At 37.1% G+C, this 20,694-nt stretch overlaps 2 protein-coding genes across 3 annotated transcripts in view; one reads left to right on the top strand and one right to left on the bottom strand.

Moving 5' to 3' along the window:
• LOC112047714 (uncharacterized) overlaps window positions 1-5,009 on the top strand; it is a 53,043-nt gene extending 48,034 nt beyond the window's left edge. For both annotated transcript variants that reach the window (XM_052885303.1, XM_024084925.2), the window contains exons 18-20: window positions 1,764-1,860; window positions 3,643-3,860; window positions 4,832-5,009. In XM_052885303.1, coding sequence (XP_052741263.1) covers window positions 1,764-1,860; window positions 3,643-3,860; window positions 4,832-4,931 — 415 coding nt within the window. In that variant the 3' untranslated portion in view covers window positions 4,932-5,009. The remainder of the gene's footprint in view (window positions 1-1,763; window positions 1,861-3,642; window positions 3,861-4,831) is intronic.
• Window positions 5,008-20,168, bottom strand: LOC112047716 (high affinity cationic amino acid transporter 1-like). The gene is made up of 14 exons (XM_052885565.1): window positions 20,032-20,168; window positions 18,803-18,954; window positions 16,279-16,407; window positions 15,218-15,373; window positions 14,192-14,296; window positions 11,812-11,969; window positions 11,468-11,584; window positions 10,974-11,071; window positions 10,035-10,174; window positions 9,353-9,455; window positions 8,702-8,832; window positions 7,971-8,113; window positions 7,471-7,579; window positions 5,008-7,232 (listed from the first exon to the last, which is right to left on the bottom strand). Exons 1-14 carry the CDS (start codon window positions 20,118-20,120, stop codon window positions 5,818-5,820), a joined length of 3,045 nt encoding a protein of 1,014 aa, XP_052741525.1. The 5' UTR covers window positions 20,121-20,168; the 3' UTR covers window positions 5,008-5,817.
• Between the last annotated feature and the right edge of the window lie 526 nt (window positions 20,169-20,694).

Here is a 20,694-nt window from a genome sequence, read left to right as displayed (position 1 = left end):
TATCCTGATACGACGTTAACTTTGTACCTTGGTCCCGAGCAGGTACTTAGCTACGGTTATATCAGCCGTATGATACGGTTGGAATAGAGGGGCCCCTTACGTGTGAAAGCAAAACATAGTAAAATCTAGGTAGTCCACAATCTCTTTTTCCTTGGCGCGTACGCGAGCGGGCCCCAAAAGTTGAAAAAATCCTTATTTTAAGCGAGTATTTTTGTTTAATTTGTGAGAAATCTTTACCCTTCATTTGGGCCTTCCAACTTATTTTGATAGGGTCTTCCAAGACACTCTACGCCACTAATCCCGAGATCAAATGACGGCACCGGCACGGCACATCCATTAAAAACTATGCAGAAACCTTATTTTATTTACATCTTCCAAGACCTTTAATAAAAAAAAATATTTATGGATGTAAATAAAAATCAGCTGTTAGAGTTTTAGTGTTAGTTAGTTTTATGCAGGTTTCCTTACGGTGTTTTTCCTTCACCGTTTGAGACACGTGATATTTTTACACGTTAATTTCTTAAAGCACATAACTGAAAAGTTTGAGGTGCTTGCCCCGGACCAGATTCAAACCTACGCCCTCTGGAATCGGAGGCAGAGGATACTAAGCTATCACGGCTCTCACTAACCTTTTTATCTACTAGTTAAGAGAACTTTATCTATACTACGACCACTATCAATCCTCATCGGTTGAAAGTAAACCCAAGTAAAAATTCCCAATTTCATTTTTCATTTTTCATCTATTCATCCCTGAGCAAACAAACACCATATATCTACATATAAGATAACAAAATGCCATCACCCCCCCCCCCCCCGGCCCCATCCATGACAAATGTGTTTTTCATGTCGTTCTAGTCTAGACAACACGCCCTTTAGACTCCGTTCTATCTGAATCCCGCGTGACCGTTATACCAGTAATATATTTCAGTTTATTAATTAATTTCCATTAAAATATCACCTTCAGAGGTCAGTGACGCTGCATTTAAAAAAAGTTAAATAAAAGTCTGCCTGGTTGTTAATATTCGGGGTTTCCAAGGGACGATGCACGATTCCTAAAAAGCCGATATTGCGCCTACAAAATATCTCTATAAGAGAGAAAAGTGATTCCTAAAAAGCCGACAACGTTCTATATTGAGCCTAAAAAATATCTCCAGACGAGAGAAAAGCAACTGTCTAAAGCGACAGAATCGAGAACTTTTTTTTGTTGTCTTAAGCAACAAAAGAGAGAGCAATATTTTCTGTTCCGCCGCTATTCGTCGACATTTCTTTTTTTCGTTTCGAGAACTGTCGTGATGTGTATTATAAGCCTAATATAGTAATGGGTCAGATGTTATTGGATGGAAGTATAAATAATTTACTGGAGGGTGGTTTGTTTCGTAGTTGTATGTAGTTCATAGATAATTCATTCACATTCCTTTAAGTTACACCACCAACTTTCATTAAAAATTATCAATGAAAATTTCTCGAAAGGAAAACTACTTTTCATAGCTTTACTCAGTTTCGAACCCAGGACCACATTTGAGCCGCATAGCTAACCGCTAAACCAACGAGACACATAGACACCCGTAAGCTTATATGCGCACCACATTTTTCGAGACGAGAAGACAAAATGTCAACCAATACTTGATAATAATGCTCTCCCTTTCGTTGCGTTGGGATGAAAGAGACAAAGCGACATTTCAACTTCTAATATGTTCTTTCCTCTTCACTAGATCTCACTTTCGTCTTGCCATATTGTAATACATGAAATCAACCAATCACAGGATGAAAAGCGAGCGCGCGACGGGAGCGAAGAACGCGCAACTGCTGTGCGTCACGAGAGGCAGTGCGGGGCAGCCGAGCACTCCGCAGTTGCTGCGGGTAACTATAGCTTGGCAACTTCGTAACACTCCCGATGGTCCGCGCGGGCCGGGGGCGGATAGCACCTCACTTCCCCGCACGCACGATTTCACACCCGCGCAGTATTTCTCCCCGTCACCCGCATATCATGGGAGTGTCATCAACTTGCCAGACAATGTACATACAATAGTTTCTTTTATTAAATTATTTTTTAATTATAATCAGCATGATTCTATATCTACACACATAACGTGTTAGAATTTCCATCTGTCACGTTATCCATACTATACTATGCACAAAAATTAAGGGAGCAGAAAAAAAATCCAAATTTTTGGGGGATTTTCAACAGGCTGTAACTTATACAAAAATAGTCGTACAGCAAAAAAATAAAAAGCAAATTGTAGTTCTAAGTGTTTAGTTTTTGGATCTGAGTTTGAAAATTTTTTTTTGAAAATATTTTTCGAGTAATCATAAGAAAACCACTGAAAAAAAATTTTCGAAATTTTTTTGGTTTTTTTTTTAATCTACGGACGTGGAAAAACTTTTTTCGACTCAACCTCCATATGGACCGGATAGCTTGTTTATTCAGATTTCATTTCGTTTTTTTTAAATCGTGCGCAAGCACAAAAGCGTAAATTATGACATTTTCAGAGCGAAATTCTTGCTCCTTTAATTTTTTCAAAAATTCGATCAAGTGGGAAAAAAAAACGGTTGGCTGGATTGAATTGAAACTTTGTAGGATTTTTGTGGGTATATTGAACAGTAAAAGGCACACTTAACGTCAGTGGTTTCCGCAATATTTTTGATTGGGCGCTTGATTTTCCAAAAAACGACAAAAAGCCCTTTTTTGGATGCTTTTTCAAATTCATGTAATGATTGAAATAAATTTTTTTTTTCAAAATTCAATTGCCAACCCTTGTAGAGAGTTTATTCAAATTTTTGAAACCAACCTCAAAATTTCTGTGCGATCATTGGTTGCTGAGATATTGGTAATCAAAGACAAAATGATCTTTTTCCATTCAAACATCGATATCTCAGCGAGAAATGCTCGTATCGAGATTTAAAAAAAACGAAATGAAATCTGAATAAACAAGCTATCCGGTCCATATGGAGGTTGAGTCGAAAAAAGTTTTTCCACGTCCGTAGATTAAAAAAAAAAACCAAAAAAATTTCGAAAATTTTTTTTCAGTGGTTTTCTTATGATTACTCGAAAAATATTTTCAAAAAAAAATTTTCAAACTCAGATCCAAAAACTAAACACTTAGAACTACAATTTGCTTTTTATTTTTTTGCTGTACGACTATTTTTGTATAAGTTACAGCCTGTTGAAAATCCCCCAAAAATTTGGATTTTTTTTCTGCTCCCTTAATTTTTGTGCATAGTGTATATTATAAATGTGAAAGTGTGTGTGTCTGCCTGTCAGTGTTTTATTTTATTTTTTTTTTATATTTTTTGTGCGTCTTTCACGGCAAAACGGAGCGACGAATTGACGTGATTTTTAAGTTGATATAGTTGAAAGGAGAGTTTGTCACTTTGTAAAGTAGATATTTTCCTCATCAGTTTAGATTCAAATCATTTTATTTTTTCATTCATTCATCCAAAGTCTCAATAGCTCAACGGTCGGATTCATCACCAATGGGTGGTGGTTTGATCCCGGCCCCGTTGGTCTATTATCGGACCCACTCCGTCTTTCCCGACTAGTTGGAGTGGAATGGGGAATATTGGCGTAGTAAACAATCATATAATTATGGCAAATATTGTTTTAAATAATAAAATAAAAAAAGACTTTGTTCTTTATTGCAGATACTAGAGGAAACGATCCAGAAGAAGACCCCGAGGCACCTGTTCCCGCGCCAGCCCTTGCCGGCGAAGGACGCGGAGAAGCTGCGCATGACCGTCGCCGTCCCGGAGCTGGTGTCCGACGCGCTGCTCGACTACCGCACCAACTTCGTGCAGCACATGCTCACCAGCGCCCTGTACGCCAACAGCGCGGTGGGCAAGCCGTGGGAGAAGATCGCCAGGTCAGAGCCTACACTCTAAACATTGTGACCGAAATAGGGATGATGACTGTTTTTTAAATTGTATATAAATTAAGAGTATGCTAATAGTAAAGCAATTTTGTAAAAGTAACAGGGTATTTGCGATCATTACTTTCGGAGCTACAGGGATTTAAAAGGTCAGATTTGCGGCGCTGCCGCGGATCCCTGAAAAACGCCCCATACAAAATGGCACGAACTAATGACGTCGTAGGCACTTAGTGATAGTAAATTTGTATGGGCGTTCAAACAAAATTACCAATATCTTTGTTATTTGTGCGTTTATGTTTATAGTTCATATATTAAAAAATGTCACATTTAATGTAAGGAAGCTAAAACTGTATGAACTTTTATCTAATTACGATAAAAGTTTTTAATAGATTTTGAAATTTTATAATCTTATTTATTTTGAAAATATCCAGTTAATCTTTGCTTTTTATGTATAAATTAGTTAACATTGACCTTATTTATCCGAATGTATTAGAAAAATCAATATATTCAAACCTAGTCATCATCCCCATTGTGGATTTTCATCCTACGCCTAACAAGTTAGCCCGCCTCTGTCTTAGATTGCAACATCACTTACCATCCGGTGAGATTGCAGTCAAGGGCTAACTTAAAGAATAATAAAAATAATCTATTGCTCACTAATAGCCCGGTCAAATTAGCCCAAGAAATAGGAGTATTTACCTAGTACCTCTACATTATAATTCGTAACAAGCTGAAGCTTATAGGCACGTAATCGATGGAAAAGTACTGTACTGTACCTCAAAGGGAACTAAGATCTCTTTTTAGTCCGTCTGTCTGTCTGTCTGTCAAGATACTTTCTCGGCAACTCGTCAATTGAAATTAAAGCCATATTCACAGTTCTACAGTCCGTTGAGACTGGCGAAATTTGATTTGTTAGCGTTGAATTAACAGCGTTTTTCATGTAAATATTTCGTTATGCTTTACAGTATATCAGAGAAAATAATAGACGATCTACTCCTTAAGTGCGCTAACCAAATGGAACTGCAGAAGTTTGTGAATCAGATGTACGAGGACGAGACTTGTTAATTTTTATAAAACCTGTATTTTTTCTTATGTGGATTTATGATATTCTTAATTTCAAATAAAATTCTCAATACTTTAGAACATTTTTTTTTTTATTTTAACACGAGAAATAAATTACAGAACAAATTATTTAAATTATATGTATAAGACAATATTAATTTTATTTGTATAAGGATTCGTTTCCACTAATGTATTACATTAGAGCAGTCAGTCAATCTAGCCTGCATCATTTCTTAACATAAGTAAAGTGCAGTCTAATTAAAAAATGCCATGTATATGATGGAATTTACAATGATGTTAGGCATAAGATGTATGTTATATACTATGAGTAGGTAATTGGAAAACTTTGCCAATGAATAAGTATATAGTGATTTCGTCGGCTTGAGCGTCTGCTTTTAGGTGTATAAGAAAAACATAGTACTCATCATTAAATTGTAGCGTGTCTTCATGGACACCTGCATTATTTGAATTTTTAGCAAATACTTGATAAAAATGTGACAGGAAATTTTAGACTGTCTTGTGGAAACAAACCCTAAAAATGCATTTTATACTTGGGCACATGACTTCAGTCTTGGAATGGTTTTGTTTTTTAATGCTTTTTTATCTTAATTACTGATTTAAATTTCTTATTATAGTATTACTAAAATAGTTTCAAACTTATTAATAAAATATAACAAACAAATACTATTTAATATTATTTAAATAAGGCACTTACGACATAAGACTAGGCATATTTAACGGGACCGATTTATACACTTTGCTTGCTAGTATTAGCTCGAAAAATTTAATTATTCTTCTCATTCGCACGATTTAGAATGAAACACACTACACGTCAGTCATTCTTGTACGATATCTGGCAGTATTGCTTCCAGCGTTATGCACTAATAAATTACACCTCGTCGTCTTTATTTAAAGTTAAACGGAATGAATTCAGAACTTCTCCAAATTTGGACTTTTGCCTCTTTAACGTATCATTCTTCTCCATCTTTGGCTCTTTCACTAAACTGTCTGAACTCAATGTATCGGTTTGAGAAGCTTCCTCAGGTGTGGGGGGATTTGATTTCATTAATTTTGCGTTCATTGGTTTCGGACCGCCTTGAGCGAAAATTGACTCTAACTTAGTTTTTAACTCTTCTCTGCTTAAACTAGATTCTTCTTCATCAGCGTTAACCGCAGATGACTTGTCTTCTTCATGTACATGGCGTAAATTCTGTGCAGCTGCACCTAACATTATTTCTTTTTTCAGATCGAAGAACATGGAAGGTCTTTCCGGGATCTTTATATCGTTTGTATTTTCTACTACGTTGTCCAACGAACTTGACCTTTTTACTGGCTCTTCATCAGGCCCTGTCATTTTAGTTTGAAATATGTTTTCTAATTTTGACATGAAATTCATTTGTTTGTCGCTACCAAACACCATAGGAGTGTCGTCATACGAAGTATTCGACAGTACACTTTCACGTTTATTTTCCTCTTCAGATTCAACAACACTCTTTCTCAATGGCCTAGCTGCTATTGTGTATGATTTTTTGAAAGCAGGAGTCGCGAAGTAACTTTCGTCGAATGGTGGTGGAGTTGGTATACGCGGAATATTTTCCTTAAAGTCTTCCATAGATTCATTAAGTGCTGTTTTATCAATAGTGTCTGAGTAACCAGATTCGTCGGTCCGTGAATCACTGTCGTTAAAAGCTGTAACTTCTTCATCTAAGTCATAGTCCTTAAATTCTGCTTCTTTTTCGTTTTTCTCTTCTTCCTCGTTCACTTTTGGCAAATCTTCTCTATGTACTTGTGCTATAACGTCATATTTAGATAATACTTGATGACCCATAGATGCTTCCGATCCGGCATCAGATAAATTACTTAATGATTTTCTGTGAACATCGTTTTCTTCAACTTTAGTGTCATCTACTCTCGGTTCATCTACCTTTTGTTCTTTTAAGCTAATTATTTCTCCGTAAGAATCTTCTTCGGCTTGTAATACTTGATCGAGTAAGTCTATAATTTTTGCTTCTTTTTCTTCGTTGTCTTCGATATATGCATGCTGTACTAGAATATGTTCTGTTATTATTGGTTCTTCTTTTACGATATCGTCTCTTAACACAACTTCTATTACATCATCTTGCAGTATTTGTTCTCCTTGGTTACTACGCCTGGTAGCACTAGGAGGGGTTGGCGATACAACGTATATTTGAACTGGCGCTTTTCCGTTGACAATTGGTTTTTGCTTAGTATTTATGCTGTCATCCAAGCCTACTTCATATTTTTGTTTATAGCAACACACACAGAAAATATACACTGGTATACCTGAAACAACCAATTATAGTAGTGATGAATGATATGATAATTGTTATGATGATGTGATGAATGTTAATGACATTTTTACCCCCAATGGTTCAAGTTAATGAATTGGTTCAGCTCAAATCAGTAAATCGTAAAGTATAATATGTATGAATTTAGTTCATTTACTTTTCGTTTGTGGTATTCTTTCGGGTTTTCAAAAGATTTTGACCATTCATTTAGTAAATTTTTGAAAAATTCTTACCAATAGCAATCCATATGAGCACCCGAATCCAAGTCTCCACTTTGATCAGGATCATCAAGTTTACGTTACCGTATATACTCAGGCATGGGATAATTGGAACCAGAGGAGTCTGCAAAAATTTTAAAAATAATCAGAATTTGATACAGCCAAATCAATATTATGACAATGTGTATTTGGAGTCGTTGATCTGTTTGTGTATCTATTTATTGGGTATAGAAATAAATTAATTGGATTCAGTGTATTTTCGTAACGTAATTATATTATAACTTGTTTAACTTAGTTATAGCGAAGTGATTAAGATTTAATTCATAACAAACAGGTTTGCGCTTGACAACAATTTATGATGGTCAGATACGATGACGTATACGAGTAGATTGAAGCTGGTTGAATCATTCATATCTTGAAGGTGCACAAATCAAACATTGCAGAAAACACATACACCAGAACGACATGGCACATCTGAGCTGTTGTAATGAGAAACGATTGTAAACAAAATGCACCTTGAAGGCCAACTCCTCCTTGACCTGCGGCTGCAAGGCCATGATCATGATCAGCACGACCCCCACCGCATGTAGGATAGAGACGGGCACCAGCCAATGGGTCGCGTGGTGCCACACTATCGCCGTCGTGAAACACGTGCATACTGGGGAGGAACGATTGGAAGCTAGTTCATCATTATTCTTGAAGATTTTAGTTCATATAGCCACTACGCTTCAATGCTAGTTGGTGGTAGATCCAACCTATCTGATGTTAAGATTTAGGTTAGGTTACGTGCTGTCCGTGGCACGGTGTAACTGAGAATTTAAATGGAAGTATGCATTCCGACCAAAAAACTTGAACTCATGATCCAAACGCCCAAAGAGTACGAGTAACTTATGGACCGGGTAGACTGTTTTTTTGTAAACGTTGCCCTTATATTCATTATTATATAGTATCATTTATTTTATAGTATCGAGTATAAGATTGTATTGATTGGTGGCGAGCCAGAAATTACTGTGTAATTTGCTAACTCGATGTATTTCGGAGGTTAAAATCATCCGAATATTTCAACATCATCATAGGAAAATATTGAAGGTTATTAAAGCGTCTGTAATAGGAATAGCTTTTTTTCTAAAACTTAGTCTCAGCAAATATCTCGACTAGTGACTTTAGTGGCAGCTCTTAGTCAACAATAAATCTTAGTCAACAATAATCAATTAACTGGACGTACTCGCTAGCATAGATTGCAGTCAAATCAACTTACCGAATGTAACAAGCAAAATGTTCATAATATAGGTAGTGGTTTTCGTCGGCGATCTGCCACCGAGGCCGAAGATTTGCTTCGCAAGGCTCGAGCCAGAAGAGGGTGCCTCCGAGCGATACCTGGAAAGAAATGTAAAATAGTAAACGACTACAAAATCAAAGATCAATGAATAACAAATTTTGCTATTCTGATTTGAATAAACTTCAAAAAGTTAAATATTGATAGTGTTACACCCTTGTGCCTCGGTGAGCACGTTGAGTCAATCTTAGTCAATATCGTTAACATCTGTTATGAATGGTTACAAGTTAAACATGTCAATAAGCCTGCTAACTCGTATTTAAGCAATGTGGATTTAAGTTCGAAATTCCATTTCTCATGAGGAAAAAGAGGCCTGTCGCTGTATGTGATTCTGAATTAGTTGCATTTCCGCATGCAGAGAATAGCCAAATATAGGTTATCATTCACATCCCTTCATTACCCCTTGGCATAATTTTTATGCCATGTTTGCGTATTCATTCAAGACTATAGAACATAAAATTGACACACACATTATTTATACCATTCAAAATGCTAATTTCACCAAAGCAGCATTTTGATTATTGGCTGATGATCAATATTTAAGTTAGAAATGTTTCTTACCTTAATATAATAACGCAGCAAGCGACGATGGTGTAAGACAGCAGTGTGCCGACGCACATCATTAGTATCAGTTCGTTTAGTTCCAAGATGGCTGCTAGGAGAGCTGAAAAAAGTGAAACTCCTTAACTATTCCGACGATGACATAACAACAGACAAATGCCTTTAAAGGCTGAGTATCCTCCCCACCTTCCTTGTTCTTCATCGACTAGCTCTCTGGCAGACTTTCTGCGCTTGTCTAAACTATTATGTTGCTACTGTAATAATAGTAAAATACCTACCGACGCCTACGAAGCGCATACCTACTCTTCAATGCTTACCAGAAAACTGCGCCGCAATACTCTGACAATCCGCAGATCATTAAAATATATTAATCATTTTTAATAGTTTAAAAATGATTAATAAAAAAAATAAAAAAAAAAATATATTAATCATTTTTAATAGTTTAAAAATGATTAATAAAAAAAATGAAAAAAAAAATATATTAATCATTTTTAATATAGTAATAGTTTAATTATCACCATTCGTCGTTAAGAGTACTACCTTCAATCTTGATTAGAAGATAGCAATCTATCTTCTAATCAAGAGTGAATAGGCATTTCTTAGGAAAGCGCATTCCAGTATTGTATTTTTCAATCAGTGGTGATTGCAGGCAAGCTTTGCTAATTTTACAAAAAAAAAATACCAATAACAATAGCCGACAGCACGGTTGCGATGGTGGGGGACTTCCGTTTGACAGTGACATGCGCCAGCCAGTGAAACAGCAGCCCGTCCGACGCCATCGAGTACAGCAGGCGGGGCAAGGGGAACATGCCGCCGTACAAACTATAAAAGAAACATACATGGCATATAACATAGTCACTGATATAGCTCAGCGAGTCGCAAAGCTGAAGTGGCAATGGGCAGTCCACATAGTTCGAAGAGCCGATGGACGTTGGGGTCCCAAGGTGCTGGAATGGCGACCCCGCACCGGAAAGCGCAGTGTTGGTCGACCCCCCACAAGGTGGACCGAGGACATCAAGCCGCTCGCGGTTCTAGACCGTTTGGTTTGTCGTCCATGCAACAGGCCTATGTCCAGCTGCGGACGTCCATCGGCCGTTAATGATGATGATGATGATGATGATGATGATGATATAACATAGACTGACAAACTTCTTCGTCAAGCTTTACTCCTTTAGAAGACAGAAGACCTGCGATCAGTAGGCCTAGGACGTACGCCACAAGATATCTCTTAACAAGAGAGATATACTGTCGACTTTTAAGCCAAGCTTCTCTATCAGATTCCGTCCACTGTTGTTGCTAATAATGCAACATGTTATTTAAAAGTGACCTGTTGCTACTCGAGAAAATTTAAGTCGTAATAGCGACGAAATAGAAAGTTTCACTATCTTTCGTTGCAATGAAAAGATGGTTATTTTTATCGATTCCGCCGTTATTTGTGGATAAATTGTCTTGAGATACATCTTCAAGTTGAGCGAATACATATGATCACTTAGGTACCTACTGCACTCAGTTACCCCAAATGACTTGCTTTAAACTTTTACGAAAGTTCTTTTATAAAAGCCTTCATAAAATCAATGAAGTTGATTAGATTTGATGATGATAAAGGAGTAGACTCATCTACCTGGCGGTGATCCCCAGCACGGCGCCGACTGTGACCAGCCAGCGCGCCCACTCCCAGCCCACGAACGCGAAGGAAGTGGCCACCGACGCCACGGTCTCCTGAAAATTACCATTAATTTCAACAATTTCTGTTGTATTTAAAAGTGCGTAAGTAGGGAAAGGTTATCGCCGATAATTAAAATGCTGAGTTTCTATAATAACTATAGCCTGACGAGACATTATTGAGAGAGACGAGACAAGAGGAGGAATATTCTTTTTAATATTTTAGCATTCCCTAAATTAGTCTATGGTTGCCGGATGCCTAGGTCACGGGTCACAATCGGTCGAGCTCGGGTCATAAGTCTCGTGATCTGTTCGGAGTTTTTCCCTTTGCCACACGGTAGATCCGGCAACCATAGATACATCTATGGAATGCTAACTATGCTCAACGAGGCAGGCAAATAACTCTGTAACAACAATACAAACTCTACTACAAAAAATAAAATATGCGTGAACCTGAAGGTAGTAAGGCATCATCATGGTGACGACGGTGGCGACGCCGGCGTACGCCGCGAACACTATCACCTGCGTGCTCATGATCGACAGTGGGAGGACGCGCCGAGGGTCGCGCACCTGGAAGGACAACAAATAAATAAAAGTAGGCATACTGAACCTTCATCATGAACAGTGGATAATTTTTTTGGTGATATCATCAGTGTGGCTATTTCTAACTCTGTTGAGATCTACAACCAACCGTGCAAGAAAGGTCTTTTACTTGCAGCAATTTAATATCACTTTAGAATCTAAAGTCCTAAATTCTCTCAAGTTATCTAAAGTTTAGATAACTTAGGAGAACTTACCTCTTCCCCAGTAGAGCTGATGCTGTCAAAGCCCACGAACCCGTAGAAGCAGACCGCGGCGCCCTTCAGCATCCCCCACACGCCGTAAGGGAAGAACCCCCCCACTCCACGGTTTTCCGGAACTTCTTCCTGTGGTATGCGCCAATTGTTGGAGTCAGCTGAAAGAGGATTGCATAAGAGATTACGAATAATTTAATGAAACTTATTGTCTGTGAATTGGTATTTTCTTTCTCCTGGTAAGTGGTGAAGCAAAAATGCCTCTCCTTTAACCTTTAGGCTAAGTTAAAGGAGAGGCACTTTTATTATCATAATAACAATTTGACGGACAAGCAGGTTTCCTAATTTTTGGTAAAGAGGAATCTGTCGCTTTTAAACCCTGATGCGGTCTATTAAAAATATGTGATAACACAATATTCAGATGATAATAAATTTTATATTCACACTATTCACATCACACAAATATTATATAGGCGAAAGTTTGTGTTTAAGTGTGAAAGTGTGTATGTTTGTTTCTCCTTTGCGCTGCGGCTACTGAATCGATTTGGCTGAAATTTCGGAATGGAGATAGAAATTATTCTGGATTAACATATAGGCTTTTCTTTTTTACTTTTCAACCCAGAAAATCCATGGTTTCATGAACTAAATTCCACGCAAAGTCGCGAGCGTCCGCTAGTGACTTATATGTAGAACTAGCGGGCGCTTGCGACTTCGTCCGCGTTGAATTCAGTTTTTCACAAATCCCGCGGGAACTATGGATTTTTCGGGGATAAAAAGTAGCTAATGTGTTAATCCTGAGTAATAGTAGATTGTTATACAAGGGGCTAAAAAGACCCATTATATACGAGGTATTTTTAGGGCCCGAGACGAAGGCGAGGGCCGCTTAAATAGAAACCGAGTTTATAATGGCTTTAGCCCCACGTGTTACACTCTGCTTTTCACTACGATAGCGAGAAAATAAAATAGTTTAGTACAATATTCAATTATTTATTTTAATTGAAAATTAAAAGTACAAAGTCTACAATTTTGGATATTAAGGGAGATGCTTTTACCTGGCAACATAATTTCCGACTACTTTGAAGATAAATAATGAATATAAGAGGTAAACGTGGGAGATAATAGTTTAAAAAACTCCTTTCGTAAGTGAATCCATTCGTTGTTGTTTTCTCCACTTTACCTAGGTATGTATACCTAGGTATTGGTAACAGATTAAAAATTTCATCCATCTCCAAATTAGGATCACCATTATCACTAGATGAAGACAATAATAACAATTAACGTTGAACAATATGTATGTTACGGTCACAAATTTACAATAAATTTCATTAATAAAATCAAGTATGGATTATTCACGTCAATATTGTTTTTAAAATTCTCGCTTTTTAATTTTATTTTTCTTTCACGAGAAAAAGGCAAAGGTATTACACCGTACGGGATGACCCATGTCTTCAAATCTCGCTCTATTCGCAACTCAAACAAAAATTAAATAAAAAAATTAACGCATTCCACAGACAAGAACGCTGCATTTCTTTCTAATTTAAAGTTTTTATTTATTTTTCAAAACAATCAGGGCCTTACCTATAATGATTCTATTTTCGAATAAAACCTCCTCCGTTTTATAGTAGGCTAGTGCTTGGCTAGTACTCGTAACAGACAAGAATTAAAAAAACAAAATTACTTTAGCCCCTAGAGGCTAAAATGCTTGTTTAGCCCCGCTGTGGAGTGGTAATATGATAGTGTTTTTGAGCAAGAGTAGTGAAAAATCTTTTTTCATTTCAAACTTCAGCCAAATCGCCGCAAAATTAACACAGTTTCATCCCCTATTTTATCCCCTTGGGGGTAAAATTGATCATAATCCTATCTTAGCGGATGCCTACGTCGTAACATCTACCTGCATGCCAAATTTCAGCCCGATCGGTCTATTGGTTTGGGCTGTGCGTTGATAGATAATTATGTCAGTCAGTCACCCTTGAGTTTTATATATTTATACTTTGTATTACATTACACACGTCCTATCACTGCCTCGCTGGTCCAATGGTTAGTCTATGTAGCTCCGTATCACGGGTTTGAGTCCTGGGTCGGGCTTTAAGAGATTTTCCTTCTTCTAAGAAATTCTCAGATAAAATCTCACCCTGTATTGGGAAGGTGTTGGTGTTACACCCCATACTTCGGAAAGCTAGCGTGCTTTCCGAAGTATGGGGTGTCGGTCCTGGTCAATATCATTAACATCAGCTGGTTATGGTATATTGGACGTTAAAGAAACATCACCACACTAATCCGCATTGGAACAACGTGGTGGGTCTAGGCTCAATATTCCCTCGCCTATAAGGAGGGACCCCTGGTCTTGTAGTAGTAAAATAGGCTGATAATGATGATGACACACCTTTAAAGGCTCCCGCGAAGATAATGAACAGTATGACGAGCAAGTTGATGGCTGTGAACACGTTGTTGACCATCGACGACTCGCGCACTCCGAACGCCAGCAACACTGGAAATGTACATCAACTACTTAAATATAGATCAACTTTTATTATACGTCAAGGAAGAACTAATCTAATGCAACACTTCATTAAAAACAACATCGAAAAACTAATATTCATTTGGCGCATATTTTGAAAAAACCCGCAAGACAAAACACAAATAAACAGTGATAGAATGACGTTTTTAGAAATAAGCAAGGCAAAGAGAGGTACTGGACCTTGTCTGTATCGTAAGATCTGTAATTCTAAAGTACCACCTTTAATAATGCACAGGTCTGCAGCATTTCGTGGCAGTTTTAAATATCTTGCCACAAAATGTTGGAACAACATCCCTCCACCTATTCGGGAGGTAAAATCTAAATTTACTTTTAAGAAAATTATTCGCTTGTATTTGTTAGATTGCCAAAAAGCAGACTGTGGCAATTATTAATTATTAATTAATAATAAACAATTAATTCTATATATTTTTTTCTTTTTTTAAATTTTTCTTTTCTTTTGTGTTTGCTAGCCTTTGAGATAAATTTTTTGTTTTTTTGTTCTTCTGAGATTACACTACTGTATTTTTAAACTGTATTTTATTTTATTTTATTAGTGATATAATTATTTTATGTGTTCTGTTCTTCTCTCCTAAGGGTCTGACAGAATACCAGCGTTGTGGGTATGTACTCACAACAAATTTTAGCTGAGTCAGGTCCATTTTTTTGGCACAACATATTTTCTATATATATATATATATATATATGTATTAGTTTTAAGTTATTATGTAGTTATGTGTTGTGTTAACAAATAAATGATTTCTATTCTATTCTATTCTAATTATGGTTTGAGTGACTTGAGGTTTTTACAATGCATTAAGCAATGAGGAACTAACATCAGCTTAGTTCCTCGCTATCAAATTACCAAAATGAATAACAAAACAACTTACATACCCCCTAAGATCAAAACAACGAAGAAGGAGAAGAAATCGAAGTAAGGCGAGAATTGCGGCGAGTGGATGGGAACCGCTGACGTGAACCAGGACGACATGGAGTGGTTCGTCATCGAGTCCACGTACATGCTCAGTCCGCGGGCGACGCTCGCAGTACCTGGAACAAAATGTCTTAACTATCATTTGGAATGTTAATTGGATAACTAAAATCGAGAAAGGTTGGGCACGTACTGAAGTTAAATGAAAGGAGATTAACGAAACACAACCGACAATCTTGTGTTAAAGTATTGATGAGATTGGAAGAAGTAAAGGAAGTATGTAAAGATCACAAGTGGAAGGACCTCAATCTTCCTTGACATTATAATATTCTTGACCCCCGAGGGATCTGGGTATAGATCAGATAAATAAGATTAAGCAGTAACAATGGAAAACATCAGTTCTCGATAATAATAAACTCTCCAAGGGTTTCCTCATTACCTACTTGTTTATTATTGTCGATATCTTTTTTCAGATGGGTCCAATAGATCTATTACATTTTATCTACTTAGCCTATTTGGCCTGTGACGACCAAATGATCAAATAACATATTTTTCGAGTGACGGGTATGTAACACCAAATTCTCAACTCTGGCCTATTAATGAGAATTTCTTGTAAGCAAGAAAATTTTCATTTCATTTTATACCCAACTTTCTAATTAAATCAGTGAAGTATTACTGTGGTATTGTCACACGCCATGACGCTATAAAGCAGTAGCGTATTTACAAATATGCCGCCGGTAAGCTGTTCATTTTTTGGAGCCCTTTTGAAATTCGATACCCTACGAATAGTTGGCTATGATATAATTACTTTATTCTATCTATGAAAGTGCTTTTAATATTTAGTAAGTAGGTACTAGAATATAAATTTTCTTTTCACTTGTATTCTCTTACTTTGTTGTGTATACTACAAAAATATTAGAGCCTCCTAAAGTCTGCCGCCCTCCAACCTACTTAGTCTGCTGGCTGCTTCGCCACTGCTACGTCGTAGTTACCATCAGCGACTATATTATAATGGAAACTTTACCAAACACCGCCTCAAGGATCATGTCCCAGCCGATGATAAAGGCCGCGAACTCCCCCACCGTGACGTACGTGTACACGTAGGCCGAGCCGGCCTTGGGCACGCGCGACCCGAACTCCGCGTAGCACATCCCTGGGGACAAACTATATTAGACTCCGTTCACATCATAGTAAAATGTCCGTATTAGAAACGACCTTCACCCATCTGGTTTTACAGGTGAAAAGTGTTTAATAACAAATTTAGTACGTTAAAAACATATTGCGAGTAGTTTGCTTAAAAATTTTGTGGCTAAAATATTACTGACAATTATTAACTATCATTAAATTTAATTCACTGGAATTTGTTCACATTTTTTATTTTTTATGTTAACTGTGGCGTAACACGGGTCTCAGCTGAAAATCAGCGCCGTGTATTAAGCTTGTATACATATAGTAAACGGCATATGCTGAGCTGTACACCGTTTCTTTTTAAGGGTTACAGACAGACATGCTGTATTTAGGGTAGGATACTGTTTGTAACTTTTAAATTTATTTTCTTTCTTTCTGATGATAATTTGACCAGATTATGAGGCAGCCTACTCGCAATAATATATTTTATAACGTATGCATTATCATCCATTATAGGTGAAGGTCATTTCTAATATGGGTCTTAGAGTATTAACAATTAGCATACATTCAGCTGAGTAACGTTTGGTGTTATCGTGATATCGACGCTGGGCATACATTGGATAATGGTAAATAAAGTTAATGATAACTATTTTATATAAACATTATCATTATCAGCCACGATAATGACCAGGACTGATGGCTCCACAAGGTCTCCGAAGTACGGGGGTGAAACATCACTAGCTTTCCAACTCCGGGGTGAAAGACCCAGGAGTATTCAAAGCCTGACCCAAGATTCGAACCCAAGACCTAGTAATTCGAAAACATAAAGGCTAGCCACGGTATCAATGAGGCTGCTAGGTGTTACTTACCAATATATCATTGAATTCATGATTCGTCGTTAACGTTTGTATCGTAGTGGCAAATAATGAAACGCAACATTTTTGTCACTGTGGCACGGGAGAACATAGATGTTTAGAATCTTAATATACTAAAGCGAAAGGTCATCATGAAATCTCGAAAACCGTTTTACGTACAAAGTTGAAAGTTCGCATTGAGGTAGTTTTTTAGTAGTTTATAAATAATAGACGTCCGTTAAGCACGGATTTTACGAGAGGGCCAGATTTAGAAGGATAAATGAAGTCGTGGGCGTCCGCTAGTATTCGGTATTCATCGAGTAGGTATATTAAGGCCGATTTTGTTTATAAGCTATAATATATACCCAGGTAAATAACCATATCTGCACCTGGAGTTTTTCTTACTAATTTAGCAAATTGGAAAAATAAATATGCGGAAATTTGCGATGGGTGTAAAGATAAAACTTCTTGCTAATTGAGTCACAGCGCCTCGCTACAATATCTGATAATTACCACTTATCTATGTTGATTACAGAATGTGTTATGAGTTCAGAAAGCGGAGACAGACCTATTTACTTCAATCACGTAGTTACTAATTAGAAACACCCATTTAAAACCCAACTTCAACCATGTCAATCACGTATAAGTTACGAGTAACATCCTACTAATATTATAAACGCGAAAGTTTTTATGGATGTATATTTGTTTGGATGTTTGTTACTCTCTAACCGCTACCACTGAAGCGATTTGGCTGAAATTTGGAATGAAAATAGATTTTACTCTGTTATATTTTAAATTAAAAGCAAAAAAACTTTTTTAAGAAAGCTAAAACGCTCTAAAAAGAAGAAAATATTTTTTCTTTAAACATTTTAACTATCACCTATAACGTCATATACGACATATGACAACAAAAGCTTATCGCGAGGTTTAATTACTTAATTAAAAAGAAGTATTATCTGTACTTAATTAAAAAGAAATTGAAAATGTAATAAAGTTACCAGATCAATTTACATAATTAAATTGGTACTAGATTATTTTCAAATCACGCGACAAACTTTTGTTATCATATAAATTGTATATTAATAAACTTATAAGTTGATAGTTAAAATTTTTAAATAAAATAATATTTTCTTCGTTTTACAGCGTCAGCGTTTAAATAAAACTGAAAGGTTATTTATAAAGTTTATTTGCTTTTAATTTTTTTTTAATTTTTTAGTTATCGCTGGCTAGGTCTCTCATATTTTCAAGTTATTATTAATAAGTCCTTGATACCCATATTGTAGAAATGGGTGGGTGGTCCGCCATATTGGATTTAGAATGACGTCATATAACATATTATTGTGCATTGTCATCCAAACGTGTATACAAAATTTTAGCTCAATTTGTTGAAGATATCTACTTCAAAATTGAGTTCAAATAATCCACCGTAACATACGTACTTAAGTTGTAAGTTAAATAAAAGCTTTTAAAATTGGAATATTTCAGAGATTTAATACCCTTATACGGAATTAATATTGTTATGGTATATTAATTTTGATATGAGTAAAGTAGCCTGTTATAAAGTACCTGCAAATATGGCCGCCACAGCCGCTATGAGGAAGGACAGCACGATGGACGGGCCGGCGAGGTGCAGCGCCACGGAGCCCACCAGCACGTACACGCCCACGCCCAGCGAGCTGCCCACACCCAGCGCCGTGAGGTCCCATACTGTTAGACATCTGAAAATGGTAGAGATCATTCTTATCAGAAAAGACACACGCCAGTCGCCAGGGTTAGGCCTCCTTCTTTATTCGAGACGCCTTGCGATTTCACCCGCGTAGTTCCTGTTCCCACAGGAATACGGGGATAAAATATAGCCTATAGCATTCGGAGATAGTGCAGCTCCCCAACTGTGAAATAATTTTTCAAGTTCAGTAGGTATAGTTTCGGAGCCTATTCAATGCAGATAAACAAACAAAAAATCAAATCTTTCCTCTTTATTATATCAGTATAGACTATAGTAGATACCTTGCGATTTTGGCCACGTAGTTCCCGTTCCCATGGGGATATCAACGGGAATAAAAATATATAGCCTAATATTCCTTTTAACATCGGACAAGTAAAATAACTATAAAATTGAAAATTTTGAAAAATTTCCGAAGGTCATGAAATTATTAATTACACTCTCGATCAAGTCATCAATTTTCTCTTTCAGTGCACTTTCATTTGAGACTGCACTCGAGTATATTTGCAGACATTCGGTAATTCTTTCCCACTTTCACCCCTCACAACTTTTAAACAGCTCAACTGATTTTCATCAAACATATTTAAGAACACTCGCGCGTAAGTCTCCTTTCATACAAAAAAAATTAAATTGAAATCGCTTCGTCCGTCCGGGAGCTATGGTGCCACAGACAGACAAACACGTCAAACTTATGTCACCCCTCTTTTTCGGGGGCTAAAAATGACTTACTGACACAACTCAATGATTCGTGACGCCTGAAGTGGCAATGGGCGGAGCACATAGGTCGAAGAGCCGTTCGAAGAAAATTGGTAAACGCAGCCTTGAGTTGAGTAGGCCTAATAAGATGCACACATTGACATAATTATCTTACGACAAGATAAACAAAAACTTCAACCAACAGCAACGAATCGAAATTATCGCTCTTTCACTACGATGGGGTGAAAGCTTAGGGGATGGGGTGGACATTTGTCTTTCTCACTTCTCGAAATATGCCACATGGCCTTACTGTTTACAGCCTATTGTAATGATGTTGTTGATAATGATGATGGTGATGGTGATGATGATGGAGTACCTTTTCAAGTTGCCCTGGTCCAGCTGGTCGGGTTCGTACACGCGCCTCCTCAGCAGCACGCGGCACAGCGAGCCCCACGGGCCAGCCATTGATCCTCAGCCCGGACCTAATGCCCCCCGACCCTGCATCTGGACTGCTAACACCTGCCGAGCAAACATATTTATGCCAACAGACGAAAATAATCTGGAAAAATTAGTTGTTACTGGCAAAGTTAAGTTTGATTTTTAACTTAAGTGGCAAAGTTAAGTCTCAATAACTCAATGATAAAGGGTCCAGACTCATCACCGCGAGGTAGTCTTTTGTCGTACCCAATCTAAATACATTTCCGACAGTCTTTTCCAAATACTTGGAGGGAAACGGGAATATTGGTCTTATTTAAAATATATTTTTAAGTATTTTTTAAGTAGGCAAAAAAAAGATTGCGTAACGTGCGTTGTGCCCCAAATCGTATAGCCAGGAATACCTGGAACAAGATTTAGAATTCCAAAAGACGCCTCTTCGATTTCATTTATTCGATATTATTTATTTATTAGCATCTTCGTGCAAACCATCAAAGTCGTTTTATATATTTCTTACAAGTCTTCTGATTTACTGCTGTCTTTGTAATTTACACAGCAGATTATATAGCATTGTGAGAACTATTCTTAAAATGCCTAGTGTAGA

This window comes from Bicyclus anynana, chromosome 14, assembly GCF_947172395.1.
Source record: "Bicyclus anynana chromosome 14, ilBicAnyn1.1, whole genome shotgun sequence".
Lineage (NCBI taxonomy): Eukaryota > Metazoa > Arthropoda > Insecta > Lepidoptera > Nymphalidae > Bicyclus > Bicyclus anynana.
The sequence above is the reverse complement of the archived record's forward strand: the minus strand, read 5'-3'. Positions and strand labels throughout refer to the sequence as shown.

Bases quoted from the DNA above. Each gene is read 5' to 3' on its own strand.
- LOC112047716 (XM_052885565.1), bottom strand. From the start codon at position 20,120: ATGGCTGGCCCGTGGGGCTCGCTGTGCCGCGTGCTGCTGAGGAGGCGC. The intron at 15,374-16,278 runs GTAAAGTTTCCA...ATTTTGTTCCAG, and splicing joins GATCCTTGAGGCGGTGTTTG to GTACTGCGAGCGTCGCCCGC. The intron at 8,114-8,701 runs GACTGCAATCTA...GTTCCTCCCCAG, and splicing joins TACATTCGGTAAGTTGATTT to TATGCACGTGTTTCACGACG.